This window comes from Parasteatoda tepidariorum, chromosome 6 (assembly GCF_982258835.1).
Source record: "Parasteatoda tepidariorum strain Cologne lab strain chromosome 6, Ptep-v5.0, whole genome shotgun sequence".
NCBI lineage: Eukaryota > Metazoa > Arthropoda > Arachnida > Araneae > Theridiidae > Parasteatoda > Parasteatoda tepidariorum.
In genome coordinates this window covers 35,152,596-35,178,531 of record NC_141760.1, presented here as the reverse complement: position 1 = coordinate 35,178,531, position 25,936 = coordinate 35,152,596, and the positions used below count along the sequence as shown (strand labels likewise).

Genomic DNA, 25,936 nt, shown 5'->3' with positions numbered 1-25,936 from the left:
CCAATAACTCAATTGTTTATGAGATAAACAATCGCAAGAGAACGTATCTCATCACGTGATTAAGAGTGAATAGACATCGGACGCGTGCTCAAGATGAAATCAAGTAGCAATCAAGGCAACTACAGAATTTCCACAATATCATGTACAAATCGCTTTCGCGTGTCTTTTTCTTGTGATTGCTGTGGATGTTAAAAAAACACAACAATATGAAAGACCAATTTTCGATGTCTGACAATGTAAGCGTTTTTCTTTTATGGGGGCTCATCTCCAAAGTGATAATGTACAATTTGTAAATCTTTAATCTTTTGATTGAATGGTATTAAGCATTTATTTTACTAAGCGCGTGCTATTTTTACTAACAATTTGATATTAACTTATTCAAACAAATAATAGCAGTCTTTTATAAAACTCGAATAATACTGATTTAAATAATATTGAGGGATTGAAGTCCTAAAATACTAATACAAATTGTACATTTTTCTATAATTGGATGGAAAAAAAATTCTTCATTCAATAAACGCATTTCAAATATGCTGGATAAATTAAATATACTTTAATTTAATTTTAAATTAATTTATTCAATTAGATACTTCAAAAATTTATATATTTTAAGCTTTAAAATAGTTGCACATCAAAAGAAAAAGAGAACAGTACTCTAAAAAAAATTCCTGGTCAAATTGCGGTTAAAAGAACTGGCACCCTAATAGTAGCATCCTTAAAATTCATTTTACCGTAAAATTATTTTTTACAGAAAATATTTAATACAATAATTTTTACAGTAAGATTTATTTAATTACAGTGATATAGTGATTTTATAGTCAATAATAATGCAAAGTTTATGGCATACGAGATTTTTTTTTTTATTCCAAAAAACTTAACTGTAAAAATAGATTTCACTGTGAAAAAGCTGGCATCCTGAGTGCCGGTACTTTTTACCGCAATTTGATTCTGTTTTTTCTTTTCTTTTTTTTTTTTTAATGTAGGCTGAACACCAAGACCCTTAAAATTTATATAATCAAAGTAAAAAATAGTGAATTAAAAACTATTACTACTAACTAATTGAAATTTATTATTCTTTTTAACTAATACTAAAAATTACAAAATTACAATTATATATGCATGTATATAACTAGTGTTTTTTCTCTTTTTTTTGTGTGAAAATTTAGAAAAAAAGGAAAGACAATCAAATTGTTTTAATTTGGACGCGAGCCCCATATCGATGTAACTATAGGTTCAATCCATGAGTGATGAATAAAAATGATTCCTAAGCTATACTTCGCACGTGCAACCTTGTGACCTAAACAATTAGTTGCAGAGCGGCAGACAGCTTAAAAAAATACATAAAAAAAACGTAAGGCAATGTCGATTGATTGCCAGAATCATCAAAGCGTGAAGATGTTTTCCAAGTTCAAAAAATATGCGTAATTACTGGAATTTTGATACTTTCTCTTTCAAACGCTTTTTTATTCATATATATATGCATTTTTTTTATGATTTTTTTATACTTTTTTGTGACTAACTGGCAGCGAAAGAAAGGCTTCGTTTCATTCACTGTTTTCCTTTTTTACATTGATTTTGTAGACAACTGTTGAGGTGTGAAAAATTTTAATTAAAATTAATGCCTTTGTTTTAATTAAAAATTTTATTTAACTTAAATAATATTATTAAAATTTTTTAAAAATTTTTTATACTTACAGTAATGAAAATGACTCACGTAGAAGAAGTCGGTGCATTTTTGTGAATAATTAATAAAAAAAATATTAATAATAAATAACAATACAAAAATTACGCAGAAAGCAAATAATACCAATAAAAGAAATAGCGGTAAAACTAGGGTTAATTTATTTTCAATTCATAAAATAACCTTTTTTGTAATTAATATAAAACTTTCCTAATAAATTATGAGACTAAATGGGCCATTCAAATAGTATGCAAGCATTGAGAAAATTAAAAGTGTTTGTGATTTATTTACTTTTACTGAGAAGAAGGAAGGGTAAGAGCAATGCTTACCTAAAACTCTAAAATCCTCTTGTTTTCAATTTCTTTTAAAATTAAGAATAAAATTAAATTTGCAAAAAACTTCAAATTTGTAATAAAAATTAAATTAGGAAAGGAAGGAAAAAAAATTTTGTTCAAGGAAAAGATAAACTTTTCATTAAATACAAACTTTTTAATGCAATCTTTGTTATACAATCTTTTATTTGAAGTTAATCTAAAATTCTAAAGTTTCAGTAAAGAGTCAAAGTTAAAGAGAAAAACGAGGAGGGTTGTTGCCATTTTCTTACGCAAATAGGGTTTGTAATTTGCTTATTTTTGTTGACAAGGGGGTAAGAGAAGTCAAAAATCGAAACAGCATGCGGTTTTTTTTTTTTTTTTCATCAATGTAATTTTTATTTAATTTTCACAATTCTTAGAAAAATTAGAAAAATTAGCAGCTTTATCTTTGCATCAATATTTAAAGCTTCAATATTTATTTTCTCGTGTTCCTAATAGTATTTTTCTGTGACTTATAATTACACATAATTTAAATATTTGCAATACAAAATTTACAATATCTAGAAAATTGTTATTGAATGAATTCATACGCTATTAGAACGGTTACTAATTTTCTAATATGTCAAGGGTTAAAGGTATACATAGTATTATACTTTTATAAACATCTAACTGAATAAATTCTCTAGCTAAAATATGTATGAATTTTTTTTTTAAATTGTTAACTAATAAAATCTGGGGATTACTTAGTTTAGTAAATTTAAAATAATTATCATTCTCACAATAATATGGTGAAATATCTTCTATATTCATTGAATATTTTTATTATGTATGAAATATTTAAAAGGAAAACATTTTCATTGTCAAATGGAGCTATACTTGAGTAATATAGTAGACTTTTTATGATACTGAAATGGTTACCAACTTTCTAATGTATACTGAAACGCCAAAAGATACACACTTTTTCTTAGATATTTATTAAAATCTTGAATTAAATTACTTTTCTGATTAAAGCTGTATAATATATTTGAATTAGCTTACTCATGAAATCTGACAAAAACCAAGCTTGATAAAAAAAAAACTATCAAGTTTATATTAAATATCATTCCTTAAATAGAACGATAATATACACGTTTGTTTTTTTCAGTATTCGGTTACTTTTAATAGAGTATTGTATAAATCACTATAAAATAATTAATATTTACAAAAATATTATTATAAATAATTAATAAAAAATATATATTGGCTGGTAAAACCAAAAGCATAAAATAAATAAATTATTAGGATAATAAGATATACGGCACTGCAAAAGTTACAAATTTTCTAATGTTTACGAAAACGTCAAAGCTTAAAGGTATATATATTTCTTTAGATCTGTATTAACATCTTTAACTGAATTACTTTTCTGGCTAAAATATATATATATAAGATATTCGCTTTACCATTTTATTATATACTCAAACATGGGACGAATAGAACTCATAAAAGTTCTACAAATTAATCAAAACGTTAAACTTGACATTGCGGACAAATAGAAAAATATTTCGAGACTTGTTCCGAATACATTCCATACTAAAGAAGAAAAAATATATCTCTGAATCTGTAGCAAATAAACAGAAGAAAAAAAAACAGAAAAGTTCTTCACTAAGAAAAACAGGATACATATATCATCGAATAAAATTCAAATTCCTTGAAAACGCGCCCCACAAACATACTTTTCATTCTCTTTCCCGATATATCTATACTCCGTAAAATAAATCAGAATATATATATTTTTTCTTTTTCTTTTGGTTAACTAATAAATATTTCATCACGAGATATATTTCATCGTGATCTTTTTCTCCACTATGTGTCTTCTCTAGTAAAAGATTTTTTTTCTGCGATATCGTTTCTAAGAAAAGGGTGGTTCTCCGATGTCTGACGAATGACTCTTAATGGTCACATCATTGGTCAAGCCCTCTGATATGTTTATATTCATGACAAAAATGTTGTATATAATAGACATTTTCGTCATTTATTTCTTGGTCAGTACGAGAAGGCATATAAATTACATAAATAATACAGAGATATATTCTATGTTCCCTTTATAAAGACAGGTAAACACATATATTTGTAAAATTTATAAAAATTTATCCTCTATTTATACTCATAATATATCTTCTAATATAAATGTGATTCGATATATACAGTAATAGCTGACCTACATTACGTTTAAATCTTCTTTAATGCGTTCAGTTAATTACCTTTAAGCTTCTTATTTCTTCTTTTCTAATATTCGATATTATTATTCCATGTTACTTTGGTTAACTATTTGGAGTATTCTTATTTGCAAAAAGAATGTTATGTATTAAATTTTTCAATTTAATTCCAAACAATTACAGCAAAAATTTATTAAGCAAACATATGATTACAAATATCATTTCAAAATACCAAAGAGTATTACAAAAATTTAAAATAATTATGTAAAATAATAATATAAAATAATATATAAATGCTATAATATAGTGTTTACATGAAATTGATTTTTATTCTGTTTATTAAAAAGGGTTAAAAATATTAATAGAAAGTAAAAAACAAACTCGTTCTCAAATGTCAAAAAAAAATAAAAAAATAAAGTCATATATTTTCTTAGAATGTCCAAAATTATGTAAGTTATATTATCAGTTGTAAAGAAATAGATTACGAACTTTAGCAAAATACAATTATGAAAGGCTATAATTATTGTCCAGTGTCCCACTACTTTTGAATTTTAGATAACAATTCATGTGACGCATGAAAAATTCATAACGCTTCAAGGATGACCTATATTCAAAAGTAACCTGACGTCATCAAACCCTCTTAATTATGCTTATTTTAAAATTCTTTCATAGATATACTATGACTGACTTAAAAAGGTGCCTTCGATTGGCAAAGATGCAGTATTAAAATAAGCTTTATAATTTTGCGAAAAAGGCAATATACCACATTGATAAAAAAAATTCTGATAAAATTACCGATCAATAAGATAATGATATTTCTGGTAAAAAGAAAATAATAATTCCGGTTTATAAAATCATAATATAATAGTACTTACACCATTCATTTGGTAATTTTTCCATTCATATGGTAACGGTTTACTGGAAATTCTGGTTTTCAAAATTATAGCTCTAACGCATTTTGTAAAAAATACCAAACTGAAAAAATATTTAACTGTATAAATAGTTTTATGCCATGATCCATAGCATCATGATAAAATTACCAAATTTTACCACATTTACCAAATTTTATCTCATATTCTGAGACCATATCTTATTTATGAACTTTACCAAAATCATCATTGCCAAAGCGCTTCGGTAAAAATTACCAAGGTCTTGGTGTGGTCAAATATGTGTGGTAAATTTTACCATATTTTGGTAGTTCGACCATACTTTTCTTCTCAGTGGACTATAAAATCATTTTGTTTCCCAAAAATTGCCTTATTAAGATATATCTGCAAATATTACATCTGTTATACCCTATTATATCCTATTTATATTCATCTGAATTGTCTTAGAATTTTATTAACTCTTATTACCTTAAGTCTATGCATTTTAAATATCTTAAATTGTGCTTTATTATATATTATATCTTAAAGATCTTATAATAATAGGCATTTTATATGTTATATAACTTACTCACTTGTCCCCTTCGGGCATTAAAACGCACAAAGTCAGTTTGTTATATTTTATCTATTTTATATTCTTTAATATAAATATCTAATTACATATACAGCTTAAATATCAGCGTCTTAGCACTTATATTTATATTGCCTTACCAAAAGTGCGTTATATTTATTTACTTTTACATCAACGAAGTTTAAAATTGAATAAAACAACTGCCACATGTAAAGAGTTTCTTTTCTATATTTTTCGAAAAATGAAGTTATTTTTCATGTATTAAAATAAACTCTTTGCATGAAAAAAACCTAATAATGCATTTATTCAGACTCAAACAATTCTACAGCGAAAATTATAAGTATTTAAATTTTGAAAACTCTATTTCAACACATTCATCACATTTAAATAAATTGAAAGCAGAGAATTTTTTTTCATTAGAAATCATAACCATTTTTTTTAACTTAAAACTTTATTTTACATTAAATAATTTTCTAAGTAAACACGTTATTGAAATTTCATTATTTTATTTTTTCTTCACAAAGAAAGAAAATACTTTAAAATATTTCTGCCTCTTTTATATTAGTAATACTTTAAATGCATAGATATTTTTGTGATACAGATTTCATACATTTCCATTCAGTTTTCAATTCTTTAATGATATTGCTGGTAATTTATTGCAAAAGAACTTTTTTCAAATTAGGCATAAGTAGAAAAGTGCTGAAATTCTGAGTTATTAATCTTAGGAATTCAATGAAACATAAAAGAAATAAACAAAAATTCATCAATATTAAAATATAAATTTAGACTACTTTATCAATTTATCATTTTATTTTAACTATTATCTGAAAGTCGCAGTAAAAACAAGAAATAAATCAAACTAAGAATTCCAGCACAGAAAAAGCACAGAAAACGATGTCCATTGTTCCATGGAATATGACACACTTAAAAAACTTTTTTCATAGCATAACGATATAAAAAGGCTGTGCCGGACGATATCTTTTTCGAAATGATATTAAAAAAAAAAAATCGAGTGCGAATCAATTTCCACTATTGAAATTCAAGACGAAAACGACTTTAAAATATTTTCAAAACCGTTAAAACCATTCAACTGTGACGTAGATTCACATAAAAGTTGAAATAAATAAAAATTAAATAAAATAAAATAAAACACTGGTAATATACGAATCTGCTCTCAACGTTTATTTTAAGCAAACGCAAACGTCGCTTAAAGAAAAGGAAGAAAACGCAAGAAAGCAGTTATTTATTGCATAAAAAGTATGATAGTGGAAGAGGGGAAATTAACTTCACTCCCCCCTCCCTTCTAATGCAATGAAAGCAACAGTATTTTTCTCTTCTTTTTCTTCCTCTTCGAGACCTATAGGTATATATATATATAAGTGAGCTTGATGAAACTCTACGAATTTAATGGACCAATAGATAATTCATCATGTCATTCCATGTATATATTCTTAGCGTACGAGAAAATACGATCGTAATTCAAACCGATGGCGATATATCATTCGATATCGCTCGGGTTATGTCCTAACCTTTCCAGTGCTGGGTTTTTCCCCAAACTGGTAGCTTGTTTCTGTAAACGCGATATATGCTGCTGTTGTTCTATGGAAAGGAATTAGAATTGTTAGGTTTATTTTTTTTCCCCTACCCATAAGCAAGGGTGATACTGAATACGCCATGCAAAATAAGTGACCTCGTTTCTGTAAGCGATTGAAGTTGAATAAGGAAAAGTCATACTCTTATCTATAGATTTTTAATAAAAGCCTGTATTAAACATTTTCGCGTTTTGAACTGAGTTTCAAACACTAAAGCAAAATTGGGTTAATTGTTTTTAAGCTGATGCAACTAATTATGAGCAATAACTATATAATGTCAAAATTCGAAAATGTTGTGTTTTTTTTTTTTTTTTTTTTTTTTAACACTTTTCAAAATTTTGATCTAGAAGCTTTTTTACGTCCATTTTATAAATTTGCTTGAACATATTTTTATCAGCTTTCATTGAACAAGAAGCACAAATAAAATTTGAAAATGCACACTGTGAAAAATTTCAGACCAAATTACGGTAAAAAGCACCGGCACTCAAAGTGCCGGTACTTTTTACCCAAATTTGATCTGATACTTTTTATCGTAAAATCCATTTCCACAGGAACATGTTACGGAGAGAAAAATCTTATCTACCGTATTTTTACAATAATAATTACTGTAAAATCACCGAATCCCTTTAATGAATTAAATGAAACTGTAAAAATTACGATATAATATTTTATTGTGAAATGGAATTTGCGGATAACACATCCAATGCGCCGGTACATATATTTTGTTTCAGAGTTTTAATATATCACTCCTTTTTAATTGATCGAGTTTTATGAAAGCAAATATTGCGTACAAAAACACTTTAGACACCCCTTGCTCCTCATTTCACATTCATCAAAATTTTTAAATTAAAAAAAAACATGCATAAATGGAAATGGGTTGTTGTCACGTGGTTCAATCAATCCATATACAAGAACAGAAGGGTGTACAAAAATATTTATATAGTTTTGAAATCGCCTTTAGTTGCCAAAAATCAAAGAACAAACAAGTTTCGTGAATGAATTTTGAAACTCTACGATGTGTGAATATGTTAATTATAAAAATAAAAAATTCCAAATCCATGAATGAAAAAAAAAATAGTGCAAACAAATCTTGTTCCCAGAAACGATTTAAAAACGTTTTCACTCCTCTCACTCATCTTAAGAACACCATTCATGGATGTGCATGGGTGACGTTCCATTCCAACGGATGTACAGTGGTCATCCAGGCATTGACCTCTGGCCGGCCTTCCAATGGCACTCATGGGACCACCAAGCTTATCTGTTTTAGAGAGTTTTACGCAAAGGTAATTTTCCCATGAAATTCTCTAACAAAATACTTTTTTTCTACTTTTCCCCGTTAACGCAGATCGATCACCGGTGCAATGGATAAATGTTCGATTAAATTTTTTCGAACATTCCTGCCGTTATTCTTCATTTAGTGTCCACTGAAACAGTTGGCTGGCTCGAGTAAACATGAATGTAATCAATTTGCTGTGTATTTTACAAGTGATTGCACAGTGCTGGAAACGTTTTTTTATGCTTCTCCGAAATCGTATAGGATGATCACAAAAACAATGTTATTAGAAAAGAATTTTAGACCTCACTGCTTGTATAAATGTTTTCATTTTATATTTTTAATCTTAGAAAACAAACAAAAAAAATTAATTTAATGCACAACATATAGGCAACACTAATGCGCAAGTGTACAGGGAAAACCTATAAACTGCATTATTAGAAAATTCTCGAAGAAAAAATGGTTAAATTAAAATGTATCATTTCTTTTTTTTTTCTTTTTTTTTTTTACTGCTTTCACCTAATATGGTTAAACAACTGGAATTTTATCGCACCAACTAGTCCCACCTAATGAGGCCACTTAGTGGTACACCGTTCATGGATGTGCATGGGTGAAACATTCATGGATTTGGTACACAGATGGGTACATATTATACCCAAGAAGGATAATGTGTTAATATCATGACTGACAGAACGGGGGTTCGAGTCCCAGCGTTGACACCTCCATTTCCTTCGACATGGATGAAGAAGTATCCTACAGTCTCTAATTTGTGACCCTGGGGTATTAGAATACGATAATCTCGTCCACGCATAAATGGCAGTACCATAAAGTTGCAAAATTATCTCCTATGTCCAGTTAAATTTCTTTTTTACGATTTCGAAACCATACCAATTGTGAACAGTTTAAAAAAAACCCGTATAGTTTCGAATTCACCGTTTTTTAACCATTTTAGATGGAAAGGTTTTAAAACCGTAAAAAATTTTTAAAAAAAAATGTTCCCTACTGTAAACTTCACGATTAGTTGGATCGACAGGCTGCTGCCGGTTATTTTACCGTAATTTTAAAATGAACTTTAACAGTGTGACATTAAGTCGCCATCTAAGTGGAAGTGAATTTGAGACATATAATAGTGATAGATCCTGGCTTATAATAAATAAAAGTATTTAATTAATTATTTAAGAATAATTCCATTATTACATTTGGACTATTATCTTATAACAGTCGTTGATTACCCCCCCCCCCAATTTTAGGCTTACGACTACTAATGTTCAACGCCGTACCCTAGTAATTTTGAACCCAATCCGGAAGACAAGAAAACTCCTAGATCAAGTAGTGGAAGGAATTTGGCTTCATGGAGGATTTTAGATGGAATTAACTGTAATTTGCGTTACATGGAGAGGAAAACCACGAAAACTTCCCATGGTTAGCCTGACGGCAAAGGGACTCCAACCCATGATCCGTCTATTACTAAGAATATTTTAAGGCAACATTGCGGTTAGTGAGAACTGGGTGCAGAATTTGTATCGACCAGTCATCGCTGGGATTCGAACCTGGTTCACCTCGTTGGAAGGCGAATATTTAAAAAAAAACTTTATCCTGGTATTTACCAGTATCGGGATACGTTTTTAAATAGTATAAAGCATTAACATAGATTTTGAATACCACTACTGCATGCATTTTAATAAACATGTGAATAGAAATTAATTAACATATTTCAACACTTAATAATTCGAAAAAGGATTAAAAAATAATTATGCTGTTTTGTGCGTAAACGAAGTTTTTTTTTTTCACACGCAATATTTCAAGTGTCACTTACTTTTTCTATTTTCATACGTTTTTATACATTTCTCAATATATTTTCTTATGTAACTTTTATATATTTTGGTTGACTTTATGTTTTTATTAGGATTCTTCTTGCCCTATTGTTTATTTTTTTTTTCTGAATAGAATAAAGAGGTTATGAAATAAAATGACATAAAAACTTCATGTACTTCTTCATTTATTTACTTATTTGAGTTGCTGCATGCCATATTTCGAAGGGAAATCTCTTTTCGTAAATATTTTCTTACATTTTCTAAAAATAATATTCTTTACTTTGCATTAATCTATTTTTTTCCCCTATCTTTTTTCTTTAATAACTACTGAATTCAAACAAATATTAAAAAAAAAAAAAAAAAAAAAAAAAAAAAAAAGGAGAGAGGAAGAAGGAGAGAAATGAATGAGTTTTTAAAATTTTTAAAAAATAATTTGAACATTGATTGTAATTAAAAATATTTTATTAATGATATTATATTTCTCCATTTTGATATTTTAATAAGCTTAATTATTTTCCTGCAGCTTCTTTGAATATTTTGTAGCTAAATATTAGTATAATTACGTTGATCTTAGAAGACAAAACGGAGTTGAGAAGTATAAACGCTCACATGAGGTACGTAGTTAGATTTCTAAGTTGTTCTAATATTGTAAGCTTTTAATGACTAAAAATTTTCATTATATTATCCCCTAAGTAATTAGTTAAATACTCAAAATTAATGACAAGCATTTAAATTACTCAGAGTAACTGTTACTTTAAAGTTACAGATTTAACTACACATAAAATAACGCAATCGTTCACTGATTGAATCGTGATTGTCAAATATTATTGTTTCAATTATGCTTAAACAATGGTGTAACAATAATTACAAAATAAGTATCATATAATTGACCTCACAAACTTATATTTTAGAATAAACTTTACACTACAAATCCGGAATATTATCTAATAAATGTTGCAAATAACTTACGTAGAAATATTTATATTAAATATTTCATAATTAGAAAAAAGAAAGAAAAAAGAGCAAACAGAAATTCTAAAAAAATTTCCCCTTCCAAAAAAAAAAAAAAAAAAAAAAAAAAAAAAAAAAAAAAACTGAAAAGACAAAGAGTCGTGTTTCTAAAATAATAAATAATCAATATAATTTTAAAATTCAATATCTTTTTTAAAAAAAATAAGATAAGGAAAACATACCCATTTTAGCCAGTCTGTAACGCACATCCAACAAGTAGTTGTAGTAAGCAAGTGGCAAAAGATCCATTTTTTTTATTTAGTTGCTGATACACTTCAAATATTCTATATTAAGCATTACATATAATTCCTTTGAATTATTTTTTCTTTTCAAAAATAATTGTAGCCATCAAGCGGCGGTTTAACTCATAAATGTGTTTTGACTATTTATTAACTTGCAGGAAAGTTTTTTCAATAACAAATCAAAATTTCCCATGAATTTGATGTTTGATACTAAATAATCCGAACGATTTTATAACAATTTCATATAGTGCAAACGATATTTTACAGTCTCTAAAAGCAGACGATTTTTTTAACTCGTAAAACAATGAAGACGATTTTCAGAACAACATTTTAGTATTTTCACCGTTGATTTTTAATAAATTTCTATTTTTTTCCAAGTATTTTGCTTCTTAGTGTGAATTTTAATATCAGTATCATTTTTAAGTTCTAAAAACACAAGATTCTTTAAAGAATATTCAATTCTGTTCCGAATTCATTTCGCGAAAAAGATATAATTTGTAAGTTAATGATTAGTAAAAATAGAAGGGGGAAAAGTCGATTCCGCATCTCTCAACATATGAAAGGACTGAAAATTGATGAACTGTTTTCGTGCCTTAATTGATGAGGGTAGATGGCGGTAATTCTTTGCATTAAGATTAATTGCAGATTTTATGCAAGATAAAAATGAGTCTGTTTCTTTTCCAATCATTTCAGCGAGTACAGATGTAGTTAGAGAAAGATTTGTTTCAATTTTTCTTGCAGACACTGCAGTCTTTCATTAAAACTAGGGTAGAAGGTAATTGAGCATTTTCAATTTTAAATATTTGTTTCTAAATAGTTCTAATTTCATTTACCTCAATCAGTGTAGCACTCTTAATATTTAATTAAACATTCTTTTAAACTTAATCCTAAGCGTTTGTGGTCATTAAATTTAAATCTGTATTGTAAGTAGAAACCATTATTTGAAATAGTACTAAAATTTAATATAAAATACCGAAACTCTTTTTGTGGATCTTTTTCTATTTCTATTAGTTATAAATAGCAGCAGTTGATTTGATATAGTTAGTTGATTTTAATTTGAATTTAATATGAAAAAAGTTTAACATATAAAACTTCATTTTTAAGCTTTAAAATAACAAATTTAATATCTATCTGAACAAAAATTTCGTAAGTTAGTTAAAGCCTTTCTTTTTGCTTTGAAATAACAATTTAATTGATGATTTTACGAAAACAATATTTACGTAAAAATTTACATAAAAATTTACATAAAAATTAAATGATTGATTCCTCTATTTTGCTTGTTATTCTTCATGAACAAAATAGTCTATTCTATTTTATAGTCTATTTATCTATTGTTATTGATATATTTTTTTATTTAAGAAAAAGCTACATTAAAAAAAAAATTTCCCAATATTTTTCCAATAACTTTTTGAAGCAATATTTTTCAATAGTTTAAAAGGTTAAAGTTTATCAAAGAACGGCAACTAAAGAAACTGAACCTGGGCTGTAACTTTTGGAAACGAAACACTCTAAGTTTGATGAAAATTTTCCGATAAAACAACTTTACATCCTGTCATTGTCTTTCGGAATATTTAACCTCTTATCGAATCTGGAGCAAAGTTTTAAGAACCACGGGTCTCAAAAGTGGTGCCAATAGGTTCACAGATGAACAAAAAAATAAATAAAACACCTCAAACCAAAGTTTCTCGCGCACTCCCAGTCTAGTAAAAGAAGGACATCAGCAGGACTATCCGGTCAATGTCAATTTCTCCCTTTGCCTTCTTGTGTATCGATCAAAATCGGTGGAGAGGAAGATCTTGGACAGCCGGACTTGTCACCACTCGCGGTTCAAGCACGCTCCAGATCCGGCATCCAGAGAAGCAAAGGTGTCGTAGCCGATCGAAAAGCCGAGCTGTATATATCTGTTGAGATGTTGGTTGTTGCGGACACCCGCGCCGGTCAGGCCCACCCCCTAAGATAACCAGGTTAGGCAATCCAGGGCAAACTTGCGGGTACAGACCTTGTGTCGCAAAACACACACACACTTCTCACTCTCTCTTTTATATATAAACACTCAGCCCTTGCTTGCGTCGAATGAAAACTCGCCCCGGCAATAATTGAGTTAAGGTCCAGAGAGAGAGGCAAAAATGCTGTTCGCCAAGGAAAAAAGAAGGAAGCGGAGACACCCTACGAATTTTGTTTGTTGTTTTGCTTACTGCCTTTTTATTTATTTATTTTTTATTCTTCCCCTATCTCCATCTCCCCATCTTCGTCTCAACTTATTTATTTTTTATTATTATTATTCTTTCACATTTCGCTCTTTCTATTACATTTTTTTCTCTTTTTTATCGCCATCTTCTAAGTGCAGCTTCGTGGTACAGAGCACGAGGTAAAGTGGGAAAGGTAAGTGGTGCAAGTCAGAAAGTGGCGAACTCAAAATTGACTTATAAAACAGGGGCTTGAGGGGAAAAAAATCTGTATTACCAAGCTAGAATCAATATTTAATAAGCGTAATTGAGGGTAACGGTATTTTTTCACGTCTATTGTCGCTTTAAATATCAAAAATTTATGTTTGATTTAATTATTTACACTTCTCTATAAATTAAAAATATTTTTTATTTTAAATTAAATAAAGGAAAAGTATTGTGGCATTACTTTTTTGTAGGTTAATGAATAATGAAATCAGATAATTAACTCTTTAATTTCATTTTATTGATTCCACGAACTTGCACAATTTGTTTAGTAATGCAGATTTTGATATTTTTTTATACATATAATTACATAGATGTGTGAAAGTAAAACCCTTATGAATGTTTTAATATGCTATTGGAACTTATCAAACTCATTTACTGAACTCGCGACACGTAGACAAAACTTTTTGCGTTGCAAACAGACAAGCAATAAACCACTTGAATGCATTGATTTTTAATTAATTTAAGCATTACAATTTAATAATTAAATCAAAATATTAAAAATTATGAGACCTACTCAATTTTTACATGTTTAAGTGAGATGAATTCAAAGATGTTTTAAACTTTTTTAATAAATATTTTAATTGAATTAAGTATTTACTATTTATTTATGTTTTTTATCTAGACATATTTATTTAAATTTTTTGAAACTACATTTAAAGTCGAATTAATTATAATTTTTTTCGCGCAATGACTTGAAGAATATGTTTTTTCTCTATTATGATTGCAATGTTTTTCAAACTATTACAGTGTTTTTTAAACTATAAGCTTTATATAATTCATAACACATTTATAACACTCAAACACTACTTATAGTTTCGTTAACAATTTATTTACATATACTATCATTATTACATTATTTTTTTAAAATTACTAAACTTGTACGTATTGCAAAGATTGATTACACTCATAATTAAAGCTACTTATAATTAAGATCTAAAACTATCCACAATTAAAATACATTAGGGTTTAGAGAACTGCATATTTAAATAAAAAAAATTATTTTAGCGAACAAAATATTTAAATCAAAAGTTGTCGTTTAGCCACAAAGAACTTAAAAATATCGACTTATGTAACACTGTTAAATACACGATTCATTTAACATTTTCTATTATTTAATATTTTCCCTTCTAATGTTTATTTTTAAGATTATTTAAACGCCGAATGCTATGAGTGATTCTTGTCACAGTGAGTGAATAAAGGAAGATAAGAACCAGAGAAGGAAAGAAGTGAATCAATGAGTCATCGAACTGATGTTTAAAAGAGAATATTAATAAATGAGAGAATCAATTTATAATTAAGTAACAAAGTTTATAAAACCTATATTGTCAAGTACAACATTCAAGAACCATTATTTATTTATTTTGGGAAATACTTTTGAAATTTATGGTCGCTCAATATGATGTTGTCATCAGTATAGTCACTATACACTGGAAATTTTCGGATCAAATTACGATAATGAGTGCCGGTATTAAGGATGAAGATGCATTTGGCGTTAAATCCATTTATACTGGAACATATTAAGGGACAAAAAATCTGACATACCATAATTTTTACAGCAGTAATTATCGTTTAACAACTTAATCATTCTAATTAAATAAATATTACTGTAAAAATTACTGTATTATATTTTACAATAAAGATGGATTTTACGGTTGATGCAACCAAAATGTCAGTTTATACCGTAACTTGATTCGGAATTTTTTACAGTGTAAGAAAAAAAAATTGCGTGGACTTAGTATTATATAATTTTCAAATATAAAATACATCTATTTAAGAGAGAAGTAAGATGTTTAATTCTCAAAATCAGTTGTCCAAAATTATAAATATACAAACAGACCTTTATAGCCATCTTACTCCACTTTTGCTCCAAAATCAGTACCGAAAGCGTGTAATAAAAATAATAAGCATGGAACTAAAAGAAGAGGGGTTGAGAAAACAAGAAGAAAAAGAAAAAAAGGTGAAAGTGAACAGTGGATTAGAAAAGAATGCATCTTTGCAAATGAAATTTAATTTCTTGCGAATAAGAAAATAAAATTATAACAATAGAAAAAGGGGTGATGCCTTTCCTCCTTTTCTATGACCATCCCTGTACATGAGCGTACATAAGAAATGTGTACTGAATGAAAAGAATACTTCGCCTTGTCGATGGAAAACTGTATAATCTTATTTATAGCACAGTGCTCTTGCGCCCAAAAAGGGGGTGTTGAAGAAAAAGAAGAAATTGAATACAAGGGTGACTAACTAACTTAGCACAGAATTTTCTATACGCCGGTGCATTATTTTTGACGCTTAAAATAAGAGAATTGGATTGTATGTCAGAATCAGAATTTGAAATTAGTTATTTTATTCCGTACTATTTTTTATCCCTTTCTCTCTCTCTTTTTTAAGAAGTGAAATATAAAGCAATAATCTAGTGAATAATCGACAATGAAAGAAGGATTTTTAATTTAAAAATGTTTTCATTATTATTCGTTCCTTTCAGAATCTAATCAGGATTGTTATGTAACTTAAAAAGTATGAATTTTATTATAATTCAAAAAAATTAGTGATTTTCAGACGAATGTTTTTAAATGTTTATTTTCATGATGGCTTTTCAATAATTTTTTAAAGTTATTTAATTTTCTGATTATTTTTTGATACATTGAAGGAAATCAATTATAAATTAATTAGGTCATGTAAGGAATAATAAAAACACTAATGAAACTAATGAACTGAAACAATAATATAGAAATATATAGGGACAATACATGATCTTTTCATTTTAATGTATTTTTAATTTTTTTTATGCTCCTAAGAAAGTAATTAAGATTCATATATAACTTAAAAAGCATATACCATTTAATTCAAAAACTGCTAATTTTCAGAGGAAGACTATTTATGATGACTTTAAAAGTCATTTAATTTATAATTATTTATTGACATATAAGAAAGAAATAATCAAATATCAATTAATTGGTGAAATTCACGAACAGGTTAAGGAATAATAAAAACGTAAATGAAATTCATGAACTGAAACACTAATATGGTGAATACTCGATAACATGCGGATTTTAACTTTAGATGCTTACAAATAGAAAATATAATAATTCCCACTATGAAAAAAAACAATTTATGCATACATTAAATTAATGAAATTTAAAAGTAATTAAAGGAATAATAGGTAAATATAAATGTTTTCTTTTATCTAAATGCATATCTAGCTAATCGAAATAATCTGGAAAGTATTGATCTTAAAATTAAAAAAAAATTTTTTTTTAGAGGAATACTAATAATATTGATATTGATACTTATATATCGAAAAATGTGAGAATTTTTTAAATACTTGAATTCATCATCAAGTAAAAATTTATTAAATCGTAAGTGGAACTAATAAAATGACACAATAACATAACGAATGCGTGTTTAAATACAACATATGAGTACTCTACATTGTTTGTTTCATATTAAATTCATTTTTATTTTTTATAATTTTTTTTTTCATAATTCTTAAAATTTAATCAATGCTCTCACATTATTTAAAAAACAAGGATTTTTAAAAAAAAGCAAAACTGTAGTTTATTTTTAAACAGAGGCTATTTATATTGAATTTCAATATTGATGTATCTGAAGAAATAAGGATTCATCAATTATTTAGTTAAATTTTCCCTCTGATAAAGAATAATTTAGCGAAATGAAAGTTTAAACTAAAATATATTTTAAACTTTATTTATACATTTTAAACAGGGCTTATCTCGGAGATTTTGTCATTAGTTTTGTTTGGAGGCAACGGCAACAAACATTATTTTTTGTAGCTGGTTTATTGTTCGATCTCATAGTGCTGGCTCACTGTTCTATCTGATCTATTTATTACAGAATACTGCAAATATCTTAAAATAAAATAATTTCATTTGCTAGAATTAGTTTTTAATCAACAAGTTATGAAATTATTAAATTTATCATTAAAAGCAATTGTTTAATTTTTAAATTTAGAGACAACTTTACTATACATAAAACTTTTAAAATGATTTAAACATTACACGAAGTAGTTATAATTTATTACATTTTATAATCATAATAAGAGTACTATTAGAAATAATAAAAGTTTGAAAGAGGTTTCTAATTTCTCTAATAATATTGTGCATGCATCTGAATGTTTGAAAATATTATATAAAAAATAATAATAAAAATATTAAATGTTACATTCAAAAATTAAATTCATTAGAGGAGTCTTCTTTGAAACACAAAGATTGTAACACGTGCTCAAAACTTAATTTTTTTCTTTCTTGTTTTACCAAAAGTAGAGAAGATGTATAGACATGGATCTAAAGTGGACATCTTGAATTTTCTTTTTTTATTTATTGGTCAAATTTCCTCTGTGAGATATCGTAGATCGGCAACACTGATATACATGCACTTCTGAGTGCAGTTGCACAATCACACGGTGAATGCAAGAAATTTGTAAAAGTAGGGTTTTAAGGTTCAAAAGTAACTTCAAAATTTTCACTTTACTCTTTTATTAACATATTTTATTTTTCAGAATTTCAACAAAAGGGAGTAATTTATGTTATAAAATTTACGTTTTTTTTATACATATATATATACCTATTTTGATATTAACTTTTGGTCTGTATAGTGCCAATTAACAAGACTAGGCTTAAACAGGTGAAGTAGGGTTAGTGCAGACACATAAGAGTGGTGAAGGTGTGAACATGTCTGCACTGACTCATTCAACTACCAATGGAAGAAATATGAATCGGTTTCAAATTTATTACATTTTATGTTATTTATGTTCTTAAATAGAATGATTTCGCAAAATTATGAGGCCTTTACAAATAGTGATTTCAAACTCAAGTAAAAAATTTTGCATAAAAATAAAAATAATATTAAATATGGTTTTTTTGATAAATTTGTAAAAAATGTTCTCACTAGCCCCCCCCCCCTTTTTTTTTCCTCCAATACATAATTATATTTTATTGAAAGTCAAATTACATTAATTTTTGAAAATTTAATTTGAAAATGAAATACATTCACTATTTTTTTTCTTCTTTTTTTTTCTAAAACTATGAGTACGGCATTTAGAAATCTTGTGATAAATGGTATAATTTAAATTTAGACTAATAAGATACAAGTTGAAATAAGATAATGAAGCGAATAAATGAAAGTTGATATGAAATGATTTAATAAAAAAAATCAAAACTGGACAAAGAAACGTTATGATGTAATTAACTTTTTAAACTTTCAACATTGATAACTTTATTTAAAACGTTTAACAACGAATGGCTTTTGCAGCTATTTAGAAATTAATTTTACTTTTTCTTTTTTACGCCCTTTACAAATTAGTGCAGCATATTTTCTAAGCGGTTTGTTTTATAATCTGGTATAGTTCAACAAGAATAAATTTCTCAAAATTATTTTCCTTCCTCTTTTTTACTCCTCTTACAAATTAGTGCAGCATATTTTCTTAGAAGTTTGTTTTATCATCTGGAATAGTTCATCAAGAACAAATTTCTTAAGTGTTTATTCAGAAAAAAAATCTAACAATTCAGTTTTTAATGAATTCTATTTGCTGAAGCATAATTATGTTTTGACATTATTAAACTCAGGAGAAAGCGGATAATCATAAAGACATATTATTTAAATTATGAATATTTTGGCCAATTAGTGTGTCACATGATGTAATAATAAAGGATAACATAGATCAAATAATTGTAATACAGATCATAAGGAATAAGGAGGTTATCTGAGATCAGAGGATCAGAAAATTTAAATTATACATATTTAAAAATACTCAGTTAAAATAATTTGTTATGTAATCTAAGATTATATAGGATAGGAAGATCATGGAGACAGATTGTTTAAATTATACATCAAAATAAAATAATTTGTTAAGGAATGTAAATTGTAATCTAAGGTCATATAAAATAAGGAGATTATACGAGATCAAGGCAGATTGTTTACATTATACATATTTCCATCAGCTAGTGCGTTATATAATGTAATATAATAGTAATACAGATCGTATAGAATAAGGAGGTTATATACGAGGATCAAAAAATTTACATTATACGCATTGAAAAATAATTAGTTAAAATAATTTGTCGCATAATCTAAAATCAGATCGAATAAGAAGATCTCAGGAGCAGATTTTTTAAACTATGCATGTTTCCATCAGTTAAAATAGGTTTGTTGCCTTATGATATATTTAAATCTAATTCATATATAATAATTAGATATTCATATAGATTCTCATATATATTCATATAGACTCGTATAAATTCATATAGATCAAGATTCATATAGATTATGAGAGGTCACGTGGATAGATCACTTAAATTGTACACTATTATATTAATAAAAATAAGTTAATGCAATATTTAATGCAATACGTTATGTAATGTCTGCAATCTAGATTATCTAAAATTTAAAATGGGGGGATGAACAATGATGAAACAGATTGTTTAAATTATAGATATACATTTGCTTCAGATCAAAAAAAATTATTATAATTAGTAATACTGTAATCTAGGTTTCACTAAATCTATAAATATAATCTTTAAACATGGGCATTATAAAGTACATTGAATAAAACGTTTGTAGTTCAAAATTAATTCCTATAAATTTGATTTGAAAATATAATATTGTTTAAACGAATCAAACATATCTCATTGTTTAATTGAAATATTTCCGCAAAAAATAATGTATGAATGCAAGCAAAGCATAGCATAATTATGAAAAAGGAGCAATATGCATATCCCCAAAAATAGTGCGAATTAATAAGTAATTCTATTTTAAAATAATATCCTTACACATAGTTATCAAGGTTTATGTATTCATAATTGATTGAAATGATATAATTTCCCATTTACTAGTTTATTTCAATGTAACTATCAACAGTTAGATGCGGAAACAGATTAAAACGTTATTTTTAATTTAAGGATAAAGTGTGTGTAAGTCAAATTGACTCAGTTAGTGTGCAGTTTTTATATTGCAATCAAAATTAAAAATGCTTTTTTTTCTTTTTTTTTTATTGATATCGAAATTAAAATAGCAATATATGAAACGAAATGGATAAAATAGAAGGTGATATTTGTTTTCTTTGACACAAAAATTTTAATAGTAAAAAGTAAAGTAAAAAAAGGTAATCATTAATGGTAAAAAAAAAGTTGCGATTTCTGATAATTATAAAAGAATTTGCGTTTCATAAATTGAAATATTCAGTTTTGTTGATTATAATAAATATATTTCTTCAAATTCCCACTATATAATAAATATTATCCATTCAAAATAACATTTTTAATCATTCATAATTATATATTTATTCATTTAAATCACTTGTTAAATGATTTAGTGAATGCTGCATGTTTTACATGAGAAGGTTGAAAACAATAATTTAATTTTTTTTGCCTTAAATGTTTAGCTAAACATTAATTTTATAATTATTTGAAAATAGTGTAATAATAATATCATATATTTAAATGAAATAAAAATTACTAAACTCAAGTTAGTATGAAAATAATATATTTACTATTTAATGGAATGCACACGCTTAACTGAAGCAGTTTGAATATACACGTAATACTCTCTATTTGAATAAGTATATACATTTTGATGAAAAATACAGGATCAACTTAAGCAGTTTAAAATTAATAATATACAATTGAAGAAATTTTAAAGTTTATCTCGAATTTAAAAATAAAACAACAATAAACTACACTTTAGCAAAGTTAGCATGTTAAGCAACATTATATTGAAAAACTTTAACAAAAAAATTCAATTTGGACTAAAATCTGTTTAAAGTAGTAGTGTGTTTATTTCGGAAACATCTGCATGCATATTTTAAAGTTAATTGAAATCATCATATTTGACTCTAGCGATTTGAAAACAATATTTTTATGATTTGAGGATATATGCATGGTTTATCTCAGTTCGCAAAAAACGATAAAAATTGATATTTATGTTAAATGTTCATTCCTATCTTAAAATGTTTGAAAATAATATTCTTCAGAATTAAAATAAATCAGCATGTTTATCACAATTAGTTTAAAAATAGTGATCTATGAATATTGGTGAAACCTGCATATTTTACTGTTTTCAAACTATTGTTTTGGTGAAAATTGTTCAAATAATTTATAAATTACAACTTTGTTAAAACTGCCAGCATAATCAGACAATGTAATAAAAAGTTCGAAAACAATGTACTGGAATATATTCGTATAAGTACATAACTTTACAATTATTGGTAAATTTTGAATCTTTAATGCAAAATGTTTACACTTTAAAGGTAAAGAAATTTCAGAAATACAGCTATACAAGCTTTGAAAGAGAATTTAATCAATATGTTTGTCACTGTTTACCAATGCATTAAAAGCAACAATACGCTACTATATTTTAAAATAAATAAGGTAAAGAAAATGTTATTAATCGTACGCTTTCGAAACACGACGAAAATTATATTTTTTGAAATTAAGAAGAGTTAAAAACTCTGTTCTATATTAAATAAATATATCAAATTAAATTAAAAATAAAAATTTTGTATACAAATACTTATTTTTCGTTTGATAGTAGAAAAATAAGTATTCGGTGAAACATTCCCCAAACTGAATTATACAAAATAATAATGCTTTTTTTTTTAGTATTTTGTCATAAATATACAAATTAATCAATATAAATTTTTGTGTAAAATTTCATTTGAGTTAAAATCTTGATACTTATTACTTATTATGCAGTTGATTTTCCTCTTACATCTTTAAACATATTTGAACTTTTGAACTTAAATAAACGTTTTTTATATTATTTTCACCTGTTATTTGACATTAAACAAACTCGATATAAATATTGGAAGTAAAAATAAACGGGAACAGATAAAATGTTTTATTTCGATTTTAAATTAAATTACAATAATAATAATTTACTTTGTATTTTAATTTTAAATGTAAAACTTTTCTTTCATAATTTCACGTTTGAACTTCTACATTATTAACTATTGTAACTCGAATAATCCATGATATAAAAAAAATCGATAGTAATGTTGCTATTCTGCATATCGTGGTATGATTACCATGGTTCGAGTACGATAAGTCAACACTACTTACCGATTTATACCATATATTTTTATTATAAAACACTGTTTCATACTATATTAAAAAGAACTTCTGTAAAATGAATTATATTTTGTAATTATTGTTATTATTCTTTACAATTTATAAGCCTTTTTTTAATAGGTCATATATCTCAATTATTTATCAAATTAGTATCACAACAAATATCATACTAAAACTATAAATAACAAAATCTAACTATACCAATATTTCTATTAAATCGAATAAATATCTAAAACATATCAAATCATTAGCTAAAAATTATCAAATTACTGATCTGCTTTCAATCCTTGAAATTGTTTACGTAATATTCATACTAAGTTAACTAAATTTTAGAAAAACCAGCATTTATGTAAAAGCTATTTTAGACAATACATTATTATACAAAAAAAAAAGTTATATCTAACTAACTGTAAAAGGGGAAAAAAACATTATAATTTACTGTTTATGTAACTTCAATAATATATAATGACAAAACTTTAATATTTTAATTTGCAAAATTCAATGCCGGTATTTTTGTCGATCGCTTGCAATAAGGTATTCAAAATTTCCTAAATTATTTCTACACATTTTATCAATCATTACCTCTTTCTGTCTTATGCAATTTATTTCAAATAAATCATTAGAAGTTTGCTCTAAATTTTCAGGAGGGAATGTATTTTCATGTATTTATTTTTATGGAAATTTATTTAATTAATCAGCAGTTGTTTACTTTTTCGAATGCGCAGATTTAGACTTCTAGCTAAACGATTTTACGCATACATTTCAAGATAATTAAATCGTTTGCCAAACACTCATATATGCAATTAAGATATATAATAACATGTTCACTTAATGTAGATATGTTTTATCTCATGAAATAAAACAGAAACTTATAAAACACATGAAGCTGATATACCTTATTAACGGTAAACTCCGAATACATCTAAATAACAAACTTCATCAAATGCATAGCATAACTAAATTTGGTAACTATTTCCTTATGATTCTTGGATTTAAATGTTAGTTTCTATTTTTAGAATCTATCAAATAAATAACAAAAAATTGTTTACTTCTTTTTTCTAAATAAAAATAGTTTTGGCACTTATTTTTAAGTAAGTTGCATTTGTAAATACAATAGCATCATTCCCCGAAATACTCAAAAGCTTCCGTTTTTAAAATATGTTTGATCAAAATAAAAGAAGATTTATAAAATGTCAACACTGTTAAGTAATAAAAGTTTTTGCTTTTCAGATATTTTGTTGGCTTAATCAATTACATTTTGTACATTTTATCATTCGAAATATTTATCGGAAAAAATGTATCAACAAATCACAAGTAGCGAAAAAAAAGCTAAATAAAAAATATTTAAAAAGTTTTGCTTGATTTGAATTTCAGTTTTCGTTTTTAGTTGTAAATTAATGCCCCCTATTATTTGTCTAAATATTTCATGATATTCGAAATATGAATAACAGCAAATACAAATAGTGAAACACTACGATAATAATTTTTGTTTTAAATTTGCTGAATTTAAAATTCAGCTTTCATAACATGAAAAATAAAAAATATCAGAAAAATAGGATAGTAAAAATCGTTTGCTCGAAGTCTCTCGAAGTATTGTTCCAAAGCAACTCTAATAACAAAAGTGACATTAAATGAAGGAAAAAAAAAAGAAAACAATAAATTATTATGAACGATAAACAAAAAGTAGGGTTTGTATCAAACGATATAAATTTCTCCGATTTGGCAAACGAAACAATCGAATAAAGGTAAGTGGGGAAAACCGTTTGGTCACGCTTACTTGCGTCGTCACTGATCCACAAACATACAAACGCACGCTTCTCCGCGCGCACACATTTACACACACAGCATGCAAGACCAAGTACTTACATGAGTAATATTCCATCATACTAGCATTATAGCGATAAGCCGTGCTCAAGTCCATAATGAAGTTTAACTGCACGGCCGGCGCCAGAACTTTAGTAAACAACACGTTGTTTGACTTGTATGACAACAGGAATAAAAACAAAGACTTTGCAGACGATTTTTATCTTTGCAGCAAATCACCGCACAACTCTTCTTTCAAACATTGATATTATTTTTAGTGGGTTCTTGATAATTAATAATTATAAAAAAATAAGTTGACTTCCAAAATATTTAATTACGAATGTGATAGCTTTCAAAAAGCTAGTCAAGATAGAGCACTAGCGCCAGTAAAAGCCTACGGTGGCGAATGATATTAATTCTTGTACACTGTGTCTTGCTTTACCATCGTGTGGCATAATTGAGCCTCCTTGGATAATCAGATTCGACCAATAGCCGCGCTTTCAGCCAAATGGAAGAGCAGAGTAAACCCGAACTTTTTTCCACTAGATGAGTTGGGGAGGGTTACTAAATTTGGCGATACTATCTCCAATATGGTGGGTGAGAAAGAAATATTTTATTTTTTCTTCCTTAGAGTGAAAAATTTGGTTTTGTCGTGAAAATTTATTTTGTGCTTTTTTTTTTCTCTTTCGATTTGAGCATCTGCGTATTTTATGTCCTTGGCGTTTTTCGGCTCGAACGCGAGAGAGTTTTTTCGCGCTCGAGTGGTTTTCGGTGCTGATTTTACGTGAGTCATGCTTGGAGATGTATTATTGTGACCTTTTTTTAAGCCCGCGAATAATGAAAAATGAAATTTTCTCTTCTGTAGCTTTTTGTATTGAAGCAGCGACGATTGTATTTATTTACCGGTATTAGGATAGATCGTATGGCAACGTTTTCACGACTCGTTACAAATAAGAACCATTATATCTTCCAACCACATTTTACTCGAAATTTCTTCTCTTTTTTTTTCTCTTCTTTTTCATC

At 26.8% G+C, this 25,936-nt stretch overlaps 1 protein-coding gene across 2 annotated transcripts in view; it reads right to left on the bottom strand.

Annotated features, from left to right (window-relative positions):
• The window catches only part of LOC107437595 (uncharacterized), a 152,625-nt gene extending 127,201 nt beyond the window's left edge, over positions 1–25,424 (bottom strand). For both annotated transcript variants that reach the window (XM_071178837.2, XM_016049653.4), the window contains exon 1: positions 24,977–25,424. In XM_071178837.2, coding sequence (XP_071034938.1) covers positions 24,977–25,031 — 55 coding nt within the window. In that variant the 5' untranslated portion in view covers positions 25,032–25,424. The remainder of the gene's footprint in view (positions 1–24,976) is intronic.
• Between the last annotated feature and the right edge of the window lie 512 nt (positions 25,425–25,936).